The sequence below is a fragment of the Phalangium opilio genome, unplaced genomic scaffold (assembly GCF_054372755.1).
Source record: "Phalangium opilio isolate 3A_F unplaced genomic scaffold, DU_Popi_V2 ptg000061l_1, whole genome shotgun sequence".
Taxonomy (NCBI): domain Eukaryota; kingdom Metazoa; phylum Arthropoda; class Arachnida; order Opiliones; family Phalangiidae; genus Phalangium; species Phalangium opilio.
In genome coordinates, this window is record NW_028324178.1 from 4,793,364 (window position 1) to 4,807,242 (window position 13,879).

Consider the following 13,879-nt stretch of genomic DNA (forward strand, 5'->3'; position numbering starts at 1 on the left):
GTATCGTTGATTAATAAAGTTTTTAGAAAACTGACCTCCGATACCGGGAATTGGACCCAGGCCTTCTGGGTGAAAGCCAGATACCCTAGCCACTAGACCATATCGGATCTGCTTGGGTTTTCACAGTTGAACTCCTAGTATCGTTGATTAATAAAGTTTTTAGAAAACTGACCTCAGATACCGGGAATTGAACCCGGGCCTTATGGGTGAAGGCCAGATATCCTTACCACTAGACCATATCGGATCTGTTTGGTTTATCACAATTGAGCTCCTATAATCGTTAATTAATAGAATTTATAGAAAACTAGCCTCCGATACCGGGAATTGAACCCGGGCCTTCTGGGTGAAAGCCAGACATCCTAGCCACTAGACTTTACCGGATCTGTTTGGATTTTCGCAATTGCGCTCCTAGTATCTTTGATTAATAAAGTTTTTAGAAAACTGACCTCAGATACCGGGAAGTGAACCCGGGCCTTCTGGGTGAGATCCAGATACCCTAGCCACTAGACCATATCGGATAAGCACGGGTTTTCACAATTGAGCTCCTAGTATCCTTTCTTAATAAAGTTTTTTAAAAACTGACTTCCAATACCGGGAATTGAACCCGGGCCTTCTGGGTGAAAGCCAGATATCCTAGCCACTATACCATATCGGATGTGCTTGGGTTGTCACAATTGAGCTTCTTTCATCGTTTCATAATAAAGTTTTTTAGAAAACTGACCTCCAATACCGGGAATTGAACCCGGTTTAGAATTTCAAGTAATCTACTGTAGTCATAAGGCGCCTTGGGGATAAAGAAAGTATGACAATACTCTGTAAATTTTCTCTGTATTTTTTCAATATTGTTGAGAAGGTAGAGACTACAGCCACCCCACGCAAACCCAACCAAACAAAGCTCGAGACCGAACTAGACTCAGATACAATAGTCGAAAATGATCTAACGACCCTAGCTTTTTGGTAAGTTTAAGGACAACTGCCAAGGTGCGTCTGCAACGGTTGACGCAGGAACTAATTTGGTCTTGAAAGCGTAGGTGAGCATCAATTGTGACACAAAGAACTTTGGTTTTTGACGCAGAAGGTATCCATTGAGTGTCTATAATGTAGACCGTGTTTATTCGGTTACTAGTCCGCCATTGTATGTCACGTGTACGGATTTCGAAGCGTTTATGGGTAGGTTGTTCTTAATACACCATATGGCCACTGAATCAAGATCCGTTTGCAAGAGAGCTCTATCCAAATCCGAATCCATGCATTTGCAGATCGTATTATCATCTGCAAACTGTAGCATAGTAGAATGCTTCACAACAAATTGCAGATCATACAAAAAAATGTTGAAGAGGAGAGGCCCCAAAGACGAGCCCTGAGGGACTCCGCAATTAACGGGATAGTTGACAGTGGTAAGAGATCCATTGAAAAATTATTCTGGTATTATAGTGGTGACTCCCCTTAATTAACATATCAGCTATTTCTTTACTGTTACCACATTCTGAAGCATAATCATCCAACAACAGGAGGTTATTTTGATTTCTATTCCAAAATTCTTCGTTATTCGGAGGTAACCCTTCCATAAATTCAATTTCAGGGATTTCCCTTTTCAAATCATCAAATTTATTTTGGTAAATTGAATAGCAATAAACTATCCGATCTGGCTTTGGACTAATCATGCATGTTCTATATCTTAATAAATTAAAAACCCACGATGATTTACCACACATGCTAGAGCCTGCGCATAACAACTGAAAGGGCGCTACAAATTTTATTCGACACGCCATGGTTAATAAATGTATTTAAAATGACACAAAAAATTCAACACTTGAATATTTTATTGCTCAGTTCAAATTGCGTATATTTTGAGTAACATTTTTTCCACCTTTCGAATACGATCTTTAAACCTTAGCGCATTGTAAAGGGCGTAATTACATCTATCTTCGATAGGTATTTCAAACACAGTAACATTTGGTGAAAATGTACAAGATTTTAGAAAACTGACCTTAGATACCGGGAATTGAACACGGGCCTTCTGGGTGAAAGCCAGATATCCTAGCCCCTAGACCATATCAGATCTGCTTGGGTTTTTACAATTGAGCTTCTTTCATCGTTTCATAATAAAGTTTTTTTAGAAAACTGACCTCCGATACCGGGAATTGAACCTGGTCCTTATGGGTGAAGGCCAGATATCCTTACAACTAGACCATATCGGATCTGTTCGGTTTATCACAATTGAGCTCCTATAATCGTTGATTAATAAAATTTATAGAAAACTATCCTCCGATACCGGGAATTGAACCAGGGCCTTCAGAGTGAGAGCCAGATATCCTAGCCACTAGACCATATCGGATCTGGTTGGTTTCACACAATTGAGCTCGTAGTTTCGTTGATTAATAAAGTTTTTAGAAAACTGACCTTCGATACCTGGAATTGGACCCTGGCCTTCTGAGTCAGAGCCAGATATCCTAGCCACTAGACCATATCGGATCTGCTCGGGTTTTCACAATTCAATTGAGCTCCTAGTATCGTTTCTTAATAAAGTTTTTTAAAAACTGACTTCCAATACCGGGAATTGAACCCGGGCCTTCTGGGTGAAAGCCAGATATCCTAACCACTAGACCATACCGGATCTGCTTGGGTTTTCACAATTGAGCTTCTTTCATCGTTTAATAATAAAGTTTTGGTAGGTTGAATTTAAATTTCTGGGAGCACGGCAGTGCTCCCAGCCAAGTCGAGCACTGACATCCTTTTCTCGAAGCAACTCGTGGCACTTTTAAGCCCACTGTAACTTCGTGATGGGTACAGGTAAAAGTCTGAAATTTTGCTTGCCGCGAGGACTGTCAATCCTAGCTATAGTTTCCAAATTTCAAGTTCCTACCCTATATACTTTTCGATATATCGAAGGTGAAATTTACCTTATTTTGTCACTCACTCACTCACTCACCGATCATCAAAATTCTAAGGTACTTCTAGGGTAGATAGAAACTTAAAATTCAGGATTTAGTTTTAATTTATTTTATAAAGCACAGAAAAATTAAAACATCCCGAAATTTTTATAAAATTGTTCTTTAGTTCTTAATTTTAAAACTAGATGGCGCTGCCGTCTTTTCAACAGAAATAGTGTGTGTTCTTGATGAAAGGACGTAATGGTCCAAAGTTGACCGAAAGTTGTAACTGATGCTACATTCTTATATTAGGATATCGCGTACAATCTTTATCACATATTCTCTGCGGGTCGAAAGGGCTAATTCAGCGTAAATAAGGACAAACGTTAGCGATTATATTGGCAAACGAAGTACCACGAGAGGGTCTTGTTTTAATATAACTACCGAGGGTCTACAAAAAGAAGTGAGATCCTATGAAAAACATTAACATGTACAAAAATGGGCCAAGCCTCGCCTCGTGACCTCTCCGCCGTAAAACGTTCTGAGATCCCATGTAGAGCCAAGTCTGCCTTTTGTTCTCATTCAATCGCCAATTGAACAATTATGTTATAAATTAAGTCCTTTTCCTAATTAATAACCAATATTCTTTGACTCTATCATTATTATACATCTTTGTTCGTATCAAAAATATCGTGACTTGGCAAGAGCAGGTCATCCCCTTCGATTATTTTAAAATAGGCAACGATTTAGTGAATATCCCTCGACTTCCTTTTAATATTACTTACCTGCGATTGCCAAGTCACGATATTTTTGATACGAACAAAGATGTATAATAATGATAGAGTCAAAGAATATTGGTTATTAATTAGGAAAAGGACTTAATTTATAACATAATTGTTCAATTGGCGATTGAATGAGAACAAAAGGCAGACTTGGCTCTACATGGGATCTCAGAACGTTTTACGGCGGAGAGGTCACGAGGCGAGGCTTGGCCCATTTTTGTACATGTTAATGTTTTTCATAGGATTCAATTTAAAATTTACTATGACTTGTAAATGCGCATTCCCGCTTTGCACAAACACAGAAAAGGATGTTTATTTATTTTATTTTCCAAATAATCATGACGTTAGACAACAATGGTTTAAATTTATCGGTAGAAATAGCAATGATGCCTTAAATGGAAAATATCGGCACTTGCGTCTTTGTAAGGTAATGTCTTGTTTTATTCATGAATGAATAATAGTTATCTAATAACCACTTTGTTTGAAGGATCATTTTTCTCAGAATTGCTTTGGCACAAATGGTAGAAAACTCCCAAATGCAGTTCCTACAATTGGAGCACCAAACCCAATTCAAAAAGAAGCATCCATGTCTGAGAGGAATAAAAGAAAAAACACCGGAAATGATATGGTAAGTTTAGATTTAATAACATCGCAATATTGTTTGGTATCAGGGATGTTTTAGTTATTTATTGCAATTAATCCCAGGACGAGATGGAAAGACTTTCTAAAGTGCGGCGATTGGAATCAATTGATGTGACCAAAAATGTAAATAATCACGATTATGAAACAGATTGAATGTATGTTAAACCTTTTTAGCGTTGGTCTAAACTTTGCATTAATATGTTAAAAGCGTCTGTTGACAATTCACGAAAGTGCCACATCGAAACTCAGACAGAAACGTTTTCTGATGAGTCAAAGAATGCCTCTGAAAACCTGAAAATAATTATAAAAGATTTGAAGACTTCAATAGTGGAATTGTCAAAGAAGAATACAGACCTTGAAAAACAGCACGCTAAACTGTTTTCGGAACACGAAGGATCGAGGTACCAATTAGAGAAAGTAATGACGGCCTTTGGCAAACTCTTCACTGCGGATCAAATAAATCACGTTGTAGAACAGCGCAAACGATGCAAACAGTGATCTCCTCAAGCCATACAATCGTCGTTACAACTTCTATACAATATTGGTACAAAAGGGTACAATTTCTTACGTGAGCAAGGCCATCCTTTTCCAACAACAAGGTGCCTAAATCAACATTTAGAGGCGCTTCAATTTCCGCCAGGTATTCAAAGTGCCACGCTGCGCCTGCTGCAAAAACAATAACCCAAAATGACAAAGATAGAAGAAAGTGTTATACTCTTGGTTGACGAAATGGAAATTAAGCGGTCATACGAATATAATGCTGGATTAAAAACTGTATTGGGACATTCAACATTGTCTAACCATGCAGTCGCTACCCAGGGATTAGTGGTAATAGATCGTTCTGCTTGCTCCAAATGGAAATACATTCTTGGTTGGCAACAGTATAGACAGCGGTGATCTGAAGAATTTCATGACGGACTGTATAAAATGCCTTCATGACATTGGATTTTACGTTGTGTCGATAGTAAGTGACATAGCCCTAAAAATATGGCTATGTATCGTGACCTAGGAATTAAGGTGTCATGTTATGAAAAGAAACACCACTTTACACACCCGTGCAATCCAGAGAACAGGATTTTTGTAGTACCAGATCCACCTCATATTTTGATAAGTGTTCAAAATTCTATTCTGGTCAATGTCTTGGAGCTGCCAGAGCAATGTGTCGCGAAATATGATCTTCCTTACAAAAATGTAGACATTAAGTACTTGAAGCACCTCATACACTTTCAGGCAACTTCAGATCTGAAACTAGCGCCTAAACTTACCCCAACACATGTTAATCCAACACATTATCAGAAGATGAGAGTGCCTCTTGCGCAACAACTATTAAGTGCCGATACAGCTGCTGCGGTGGAAACCGCTGTTCACATTGGACATATTGAAAAGGAGGCCTTAACAATTGCTTGGTTTTGTTGGCTTATGCATAACTGGTTTCAAATAATGAATGGTCGTTGTAAAGGCAAATCCTTAAAAGCAAGCAACATTGAATATTTACGTGAAGTGGTAGTTCTTTTTGAAGGAATGAAAATTGCTAAAGCATGGAAGCCAGTTCAAACTGGTGTTATAATGGCATCACTCTCAATCATAGAATTGAATACCTACCTTTGTCAAAGGGGTTTCAAGTTTGTCATGGCTGGGCGCTTCAATCAAAATTCACTAGAAAGTTTATTCTCGTGTGTTCGCGCCAGGGGTAACAAATTTCCATCAGGTAGAGAATTTCGGCATCGATTAAAGATTTTGCTTGTGAAGCAAGCCCAAAGGTTTATGCCTGATCTAAATGTTGAAAAGATCATGAATGAATTGGTAATATTATTAGCATTATCAAAGCAATGTGCTGCTATGGTGTTGCTTATCTAACTCTATAGTTATAACATTTTTCTTTTTTCCTTTTTCCGAACCACATTGAGACGGAGGTGGAAGAAATGGCATATACTGCTCCAAGCACGTCTGTAAGTTTAACTTGCTCATATTGTAAAGAACATAATCATTATCTCTCTTACCTTTCTTTCTTTTTATTATGGCCTGTTAAACGAGCCACTACATTTTAGTGAACGTGAAAATCAGGTGCTTCAAGATTCCACAGCCTTGGAGATGACTCAAGTGACTGAGCATGGTCAAATCATGGATATCATGCCATTAAATCGAGACCAATGTGTTAAGTGATATATCCTATACTATTATAAAATGCTAACCTTCACATTTCCATAGATATGTATAGAAAAACCGGCCTCTGACATTCTTCGAACTCTAGTGGAAGACATATTTGGTACAGAGGCCGTTTATAGCTTTATGGAAGAACAAAATAGTTCTGGCCACAAGCAAGCAAGGAGTTCTGATTCATGCTGTGATAATTTAGAAGACTTGGTGGAATTCCTTGGACTTGCAGGCTTGGCACAAAAAGACCAAAAAATTACTAAAGTAGAGAGCATAGACCCAAGGGAAAAGGCAAAAGAGTTGATAATTTACCATATAGCAGGATATATTTGTTTTAGACTCCAGAAACAAATTTGCGAATCCTGTTATAACGTAATTTCACATGAAAATAAAACGTACGAATTGCCTTCATCATCAGTTTGTAACGACGCCCTCCACGTTCCTCCGAAGTCGTCTGCTTCATCTATTTCTTAGTTACATTTTTTCTCACAAGTGGCGCTTAAGGCGCCACTAGCTCTTTGTAAAAGATAAGAAACTTAATGTTGGCGGGGATAAAAAACCCCGCCGCCGCCTGCTAAAGGGCAGTCAGTTTTGTGATGTAACGCGAACCAGTACGGACGTGTTTTTGTTTTTCGAGAATTAAATATTTCAATAAGTTCTATCTCTCTGCGTTATTCTTCCTACAACAATGGACCATCTGGTAAATATAGTTAGTCATGGACAATAAGTACTATAAACGGGTAGCCTGGGAACTTCTTCAATTGCTAGTTTTACTTTAATTCTTTGTGAGCCGTGAAATTAGGCCCCCTTTCCTACATTCTAATTTTACGGTTACTTAAAATGGCGAGCTTGCCAGGACTCGTTAAGACTGACATTACCATTTGTGATTAAACGCGTACTTGTGAATATTACTTGTGCCATTGCTTGAATTAACTGTCGCGTCATGAATTCCGCCAACCCACAAGCTTTGTTCGCGGCGCTCAACGCGCAGTTACCGGGATCTTATACTCCGAACTTGTTGGTATTTGCAAGAGAAATATCCTCCCCGAGATACGCATCCATGTCTTAAACGACAACATAAGGACAATGCGCAGTTTTATAGAAAAGGGCCGCGTGACAGAAGAAATTTTACCAGCGACCCCTTCTAGCTCATTGTATCCTAGAGACAGTGCAAAGTCTACCCCGCGTGAATCCAGTGGGAGAAGAAAATCTCCCGCAACCGCGGTTTTAACTAAACCGCCGGGGGGAGGGGCAAAATCAAAGGTTGCGACACCTAAATCAAGAAATACCAATAGACCAATGACTCTTACACAGGTTAAGACAGAGGAAAACGATTTGAGTCTCGTAGAATGCTATAAGTGCGGACTCTTAGGGCATTATGCCACAACCTGTCCGGACAAACAAGAAGTCGTGCAAAGACAGGCTTCGGAAAACGCGAAAGCGGGAAGACAAAAAGGGTATCGTCTTCCCGCCGCGCGAAGAAAATAAAGCCCCTCATGGAAATTGGCTCTATGGATGTGCGTCGCTGTGAGGTTGATCCTCCCGTGGCCATAGAAGCCGTGTATTCGCATGGGACTTTCGCGACCAGACTAGATTCAGGCGCTGATGCATGTTTTATCAGCTTATATCAGTGGCGTAATTTAGTCAGAACTTTGAAACCAGACTTAGTACTTCCGGAAGAAGAAGAGACTCAATGCATAGTGTTAGGCGATGAACGTTATACCTTCCGCTTAGGACAATTGAAACTAAAGCAGGTATTTCACGTAGTTCCCTCACTACCAAACGATTTTATTTTGGGAAAAAATTTCCTCTATAAACATCGTGCCGTTTTGGATTTTGGTACAAAGACTTGTCAGATTGACGGAACAACGTTTCCATTCGTACTTAATATCGTCGGGTTTCCATCGTCGCGGCGGCCGATACTGCCGCCGCAGAGGTTCAGACCGACCCCATTCCACATCACCACCAAGAGGTTCAAGCCGACCTAGTCAATCAAAGAGAGGTCCTCGAACAGTACGAGGCGGCCCAGAACTGGCTGCCTCCCGCACATCTCGCGGCGGCCTTCATGGCAGCCGCCGCACCGGCTCAGCCTACCACCGCACCTCCACCAGGTGCCGCCGCACCTGCCGTTCCCAAGCTACGGGTCCGCCCATCCGATTTTGGTCGGGTGTCGCCGGTGGCAGACATCTTGTCCGCCTATCCTCCTGGTCAGGGACGAGGTCGAGGGAGTCGACCCAACGTGATGCCACCACTTGGACGAGGCCGTGGGCGAGGGCTCGGTTTCCTTGGTTTCCGCCCTGTAATAGCCACGAATGTTCAGCGACCACCACCCCGGACAGCGGCCAGGGAACTTCCACGGCGACACCCCCACCACCCGCGGCTTCCGTGAACCGCCCAACCAGCGCCGCGCCGCCAAATATGGTCCCGGACGAGCGGTACACCCTGTTTCGCCGTTGCCAGTTGGGACGTCACCACGAAAAGAACTGCTTTCGGCCACGTCCCAAGCGGAGCGAGGCCTACAAGGCCCGCCGCCGCCAACGAACCAAGACGGAAGGCGCGGCCAGAAGATCGCCGGAGCACCGGGACGCGCTCGAGTCCGACTCGTCATAAGGCAGACGACTTTTTCCGGGGGGGATTATGTAACGACGCCCTCCACGTTCCTCCGAAGTCGTCTGCTTCATCTATTTCTTAGTTACATTTTTTCTCACAAGTGGCGCCTTAAGCGCCACTAGCTCTTTGTAAAGGGCAGTCAGTTTTGTGATGTAACGCGAACCAGTACGGACGTGTTTTTGTTTTTCGAGAATTAAATATTTCAATAAGTTCTATCTCTCTGCGTCATTCTTCCTACAACAATGGACCATCTGGTAAATATAGTTAGTCATGGACAATAAGTCCTTTAAACGGGTAGCCTGGGAACTTCTTCAATTGCTAGTTTTATTTTAATTCTTTGTGAGCCGTGAAATTAGGCTCCCTTTCCTACATTCTAATTTTACGGTTACAAGTTCTTACACAGCACAAGGCTTTTGGTAACCTCAAACATCCTTCATCGAGACTATTAGACTTCGTTAGCCTGTCTGAACAATTCCTGGACACAGTTCTACAAAACATTACAAGCATGAAATCTCCACTTGAAGAATTAAGTTCTTTCATAACTAGAATGCTCCACAATCAATTGGAGGTTGAGCTAAGTTGTTGCAATGTCGAGCAAAAAATTGTAAACTTGTTTGTAAGGCTATGAATGCACATCAGAAACAAATTCCTTACCTTTAAAATGAAAAAAGATGTTCTACATTACACCAGATCATCAGCTCTGTAATATGCATATAATAAAAGTCGTGTAATGCACTTGGTGCGTGACATGCCACTATTGCCCAAATACTATAGTACAGTCTCAGATTACGCATAATGTTGAGCAGACTCCTAAGCAGACGATCTTAAAAAAGTAATTTAAATTTCGCGCCAAAGACCAAATTTTCCCGCCATCTACCTATTACTGTTGGAAGTAAAACATCCAGTGGTTACCGCGCATGTCAATGGGCGGGGCTTCATCTTTCCCCACTCGGTCTATATCCCACTCTAATTCGGAGCAGCACGGCATACACGATGACGTCAAAAACAGGATTAGACAATTGTACAAGGACGGTGTGACCAAACCCAAAACTATTCTCGGAAAGATAAAAGAAGCTGGACTCAAGGAACCAACGACTATGCAGTTAAAGTAATTTCTTAAAAAGTGTGAGACTGACTTTTAACGGTGAACCCATCATATCTATGGGGGAATTATGCAAATTTATTGAGGCTGACACACCAATCCCTGTTGACACAGACATGCCGTATGTATGTAAATACATGATACAAATAAAGGGAAAACGATTCTTCCGTTTCTCATATACTACGAGAAGACTACAAGAGCTAATTGTGGCTGGGATGGCACTTCATGTTGACGCAACGTACAAGCTTATATGGAACGGTTTCCTCGTATTGATAGCCGGGTTTTCAGATAGAAACCGAAAACTCTTTCCTGTAAACATATCAGTTTGTGACTCTGAGACAACAGTAGATTTCAATTGTGCAAATCAAACACAGAGTTTGACGCAGCTACAGATTTGTTCGTAAAGAAGTGGCAGTGCAACCGTGCCGTTCAAAATTTTCTGTCCTATTTCACTTCCGAGTATTTGCAGAAATCGAGAGGATGGCACGTTGGGCAAAGCTTTGGTTCCCCTTGTACTAACAACGGTCTTGAATCTTTAAATGCATGTATCAAAAAGGACTATACGTTTCGCGAGCGCCTGCCTTTGCATCAATTCATTTTCTGTCCTATTTCACTTCCGAGTATTTGCAGAAATCGAGAGGATGGCACGTTGGGCAAAGCTTTGGTTCCCCTTGTACTAACAACGGTCTTGAATCTTTAAATGCATGTATCAAAAAGGACTATACGTTTCGCGAGCGCCTGCCTTTGCATCAATTCATTTATGTTTTGAAGAAAATGGTCACGGATTGGTCTCTAAGGTTATCACCGGGTGAAGTCAATCATTGTCCGTTCGCCCAAATACCTACTTACACTTTGGCTATTAAAACCGATGCTTATAACTGGAAGTTGTCGAATCCATCAATTAGAACCAGAACATCAGGATGTGAAAAAATATATTACATAACACCATCCGGTAATCTTCCCTTGCAAGAAAAAGATGTTACTATGTACAATCGTCAATTCACAATGTTTAATTGGAAGAAGTTTGAAACGTTCAAACGTTCCTGCTCGGTATTATGGATGGTTAAGATTAAATCAAACGACTGGGAAATAGGATCATGTACGTGTCCACCGTTTCTCAAAACATATGTATGCAAGCATCTTCTCGGAATAGCATTGATAGAAAAACTAGCAACAGTTCCTCCAGAAGCAAAAAATGTTCCAATTGGTGAGAAGCGGAAAAGAGGACGACCCTCAAGGGTTAGGAAGGCAATACTGGTTCAATAATTGCTTTTATTATTGTATTGTTTTATTGTAGACTTTGGTGAAATAAACACAATTTTTGTAATTGATGGTATAAATTACTTATTAAACGGTAAAGATCCACTTTAAAAATGGTAAAAATAACCTAGTGAAGAGTGTAAAGCGTACTAATTGTAAAATCACTTTGTTTTTGGGGTAAGAAGTACATAAAAAGGGATTTGATTAAATGGCACGCATTCTTCTTCCCTACTGTATTTGTGACAATTCATTTTCGCTGTTCGAAGATGGAAAGTCCAAAGGTTCAGTACGAGTATGAATGAAGCTAAAAGAAAATCAATTAAAGTTAATTAAGGTTCAAAGTTAAAATAGGGTGGCGTACCTTTTCTCTTTCTTCGCTTCTTTCCGATGTTTAGTCAATAGTAGGCGCTCCTTTTTTAGACGAAGCAATTTTAACAAATTCCTCGTCACTTAATTCGTCAAATGGTACTTTAAAAATGTCCTTTTCAAGAGTTTTCTTTATCGCTTCCGCAGTTTTTCTTGGGGTTGACGTATCAGTAGGAACTATCGCGCCATCGGACGTGTTCAAGAAAGATCCAGCGCTTGAAGTTTGGCCAATTTCCCCCAAATCAATAAACGAGCCTTCCAATTCAAAAATATCGTTACAAGCACTTATTGGGGCAAAGACGGAGTTCCACAGTTCCCTAGCTATGTCTTCAATACCCGTTGAATGTTGCAATGCCTTTTCTAATATCGGTGATAAAACATCAAAATGTTTTTGACCGCTTATTCCGTGGAATTGACAAAGCAAACGAAATTTTTCGGCCAAAACTCCAAACACGGTGACGGTTTCCACCTATTTATAAAAATCAAAACGCTTAGTAGATTTGAAAACTAACAGAGACTTAAGTTAATCGCTCCCAATTTAAATTACTTTGTTTAGAAGACTCGCAGATTTTATACTCGTACGCGATAAGAGGAATAATATCGTTGGCGTAAAGCGTTCAATGAAATTGAGAAGGCCGTCATTGCTATTAACGCGAGTTACGAAACTCTCGAACAAATTAAAACTGGTTTCTTGATAAGTTAAGGGAGCTTTAATATACTGGCGTGAGCGGCGAGCTTCTTCGAGAAGTTTGCAAAACGAGCGCAATGTTCCTAGAGGATGCGAATTTTTCTTTGGACTATTAAACGCTGGAAAGTGTGGAGAGCCCCCAGAATGGGCTTTTATCCTTTTTGACAAGGGGTTCTAAGGCAGTAGATTCTGGACGAATCACGAGGCGTCTTGATGACGTTATGAGTTTGAAACTAGCACTTTCTGGAAAAACCATGCACGTAGTGCACGTAGGCCAATGCTTGTTTTGAAAAATACTGATCTGGTTTTTCTAGATTTTGTACTGTTAACGATACGGCCTGGTACGGGGATTCTATTTTGCAATTTTCTGGAAAGTTTACTGTCAATCGCGATATATGGCTTCTATTCTATTTAGTTTGGAAACTTGGAATTTAAAGGGTTAGTGTCATCTTTCAAGGGATAGTACTATATATGTTATATAAATCGGCACATGTAATGTCCCAAAATAGTTAATTTAATGTAAATATATGTAGGATCCTATAAGATAAAATCGATTCATGTAATATTAATTAAGGAGTATTAAATCAACGTTTATTTAAGAAATCAATTTGTTATGTGAAAAACTCTTTTTCAAAAATTTAATTTGAAAAAACGTAAATGAGAGAAAAGAAAAAGAAAAACATTAATGTTTTTAAATCGTAATTTAAAATCAAATGAAATAGAGATCTCATCTCAAACGGTTACAACAAGTACACCAAGGGGAAATTCCATCCCTTCCCGAATTTGATCGTAGTAGCGTTTCTGGTGTGCTTGCGCTTTCTTGGCAAGTTCTTTAGACAAAACAAGTTGCTTCGCTAAAGCCGAGAGCGATGCGAACCTTTCAACAAAGTCCGCTACTGGCATACCCACGTCCAAGTCCCAGGGAAATCTTGGTTCCCTACCCATGTTAAGGTAGAAAGGAGTTCTTCCTGTTGTTGTACGTGTAGTCGAGTTGATGGCGAACTGGATAAATGGTAAGTTCTCGTCCCATCTTCGGTTATCTCGACCAACGAACATTGAGATAATTTCGCCCAGAAATCTGTTTGTGCGCTCCACGATGTTATCATGTTACACCGAGAAGAAGAATAAATCGTACTTATCCAGCGCGTTCATTCATTCTGCAATTTTCACTTAAAGAGAGCGGGTCTTTGAAACTGATTTATCATGAAGACAATCGAAGGAAAGAGACCTGGTTCCGCCGTGTATATTTACGACGATTATGGATACGTCAACAACAAAGGTTCGAGAGGAGGTAGCATGAATTTAAGATGTTGGAGGAAAGGGGTACTTCCAGATGCAGATGTCGGTAAAGCTTGCTGTGCAACAGCGACAGTCAATGACGGGATTTTGGTCGTGAGAAAAA

At 40.4% G+C, this 13,879-nt stretch overlaps 1 protein-coding gene and 3 non-coding genes across 4 annotated transcripts; all 4 read right to left on the bottom strand.

Annotated features, from left to right (window-relative positions):
• Nucleotides 1–309: 309 nt before the first annotated feature.
• Nucleotides 310–381, bottom strand: TRNAE-UUC (transfer RNA glutamic acid (anticodon UUC)). The gene has a single exon. It is a non-coding gene; the product is annotated as a tRNA-Glu (tRNA).
• A 202-nt stretch (nt 382–583) lies between these two features.
• On the bottom strand, nt 584–655 carry TRNAE-UUC (transfer RNA glutamic acid (anticodon UUC)). Its single transcript has one exon. It is a non-coding gene; the product is annotated as a tRNA-Glu (tRNA).
• A 1,890-nt stretch (nt 656–2,545) lies between these two features.
• TRNAE-UUC (transfer RNA glutamic acid (anticodon UUC)) lies at nt 2,546–2,617 on the bottom strand. The gene has a single exon. It is a non-coding gene; the product is annotated as a tRNA-Glu (tRNA).
• Nucleotides 2,618–11,374: 8,757 nt separating this feature from the next.
• On the bottom strand, nt 11,375–13,583 carry LOC149663980 (uncharacterized). Its single transcript, XM_089841976.1, has 4 exons — nt 13,532–13,583; nt 12,337–12,596; nt 11,785–12,258; nt 11,375–11,727 (listed from the first exon to the last, which is right to left on the bottom strand). The coding sequence occupies exons 1-3, from the start codon at nt 13,581–13,583 to the stop codon at nt 11,815–11,817; spliced, it is 756 nt and encodes a 251-aa protein (XP_089698102.1). The 3' UTR covers nt 11,375–11,727; nt 11,785–11,814.
• Nucleotides 13,584–13,879: the final 296 nt, after the last annotated feature.

What these genes read in the sequence shown, in the direction of transcription:
- LOC149663980 (XM_089841976.1), bottom strand. Translation starts at nt 13,583, where the DNA reads ATGATAACATCGTGGAGCGCACAAACAGATTTCTGGGCGAAATTATCT. An exon ending in CTGGGCGAAATTATCTCAAT is followed by an intron (nt 12,597 to 13,531) that starts GTTCGTTGGTCG and finishes CACACTTTCCAG; the next exon opens with CGTTTAATAGTCCAAAGAAA. An exon ending in CTGCGAGTCTTCTAAACAAA is followed by an intron (nt 12,259 to 12,336) that starts GTAATTTAAATT and finishes TTTTATAAATAG; the next exon opens with GTGGAAACCGTCACCGTGTT.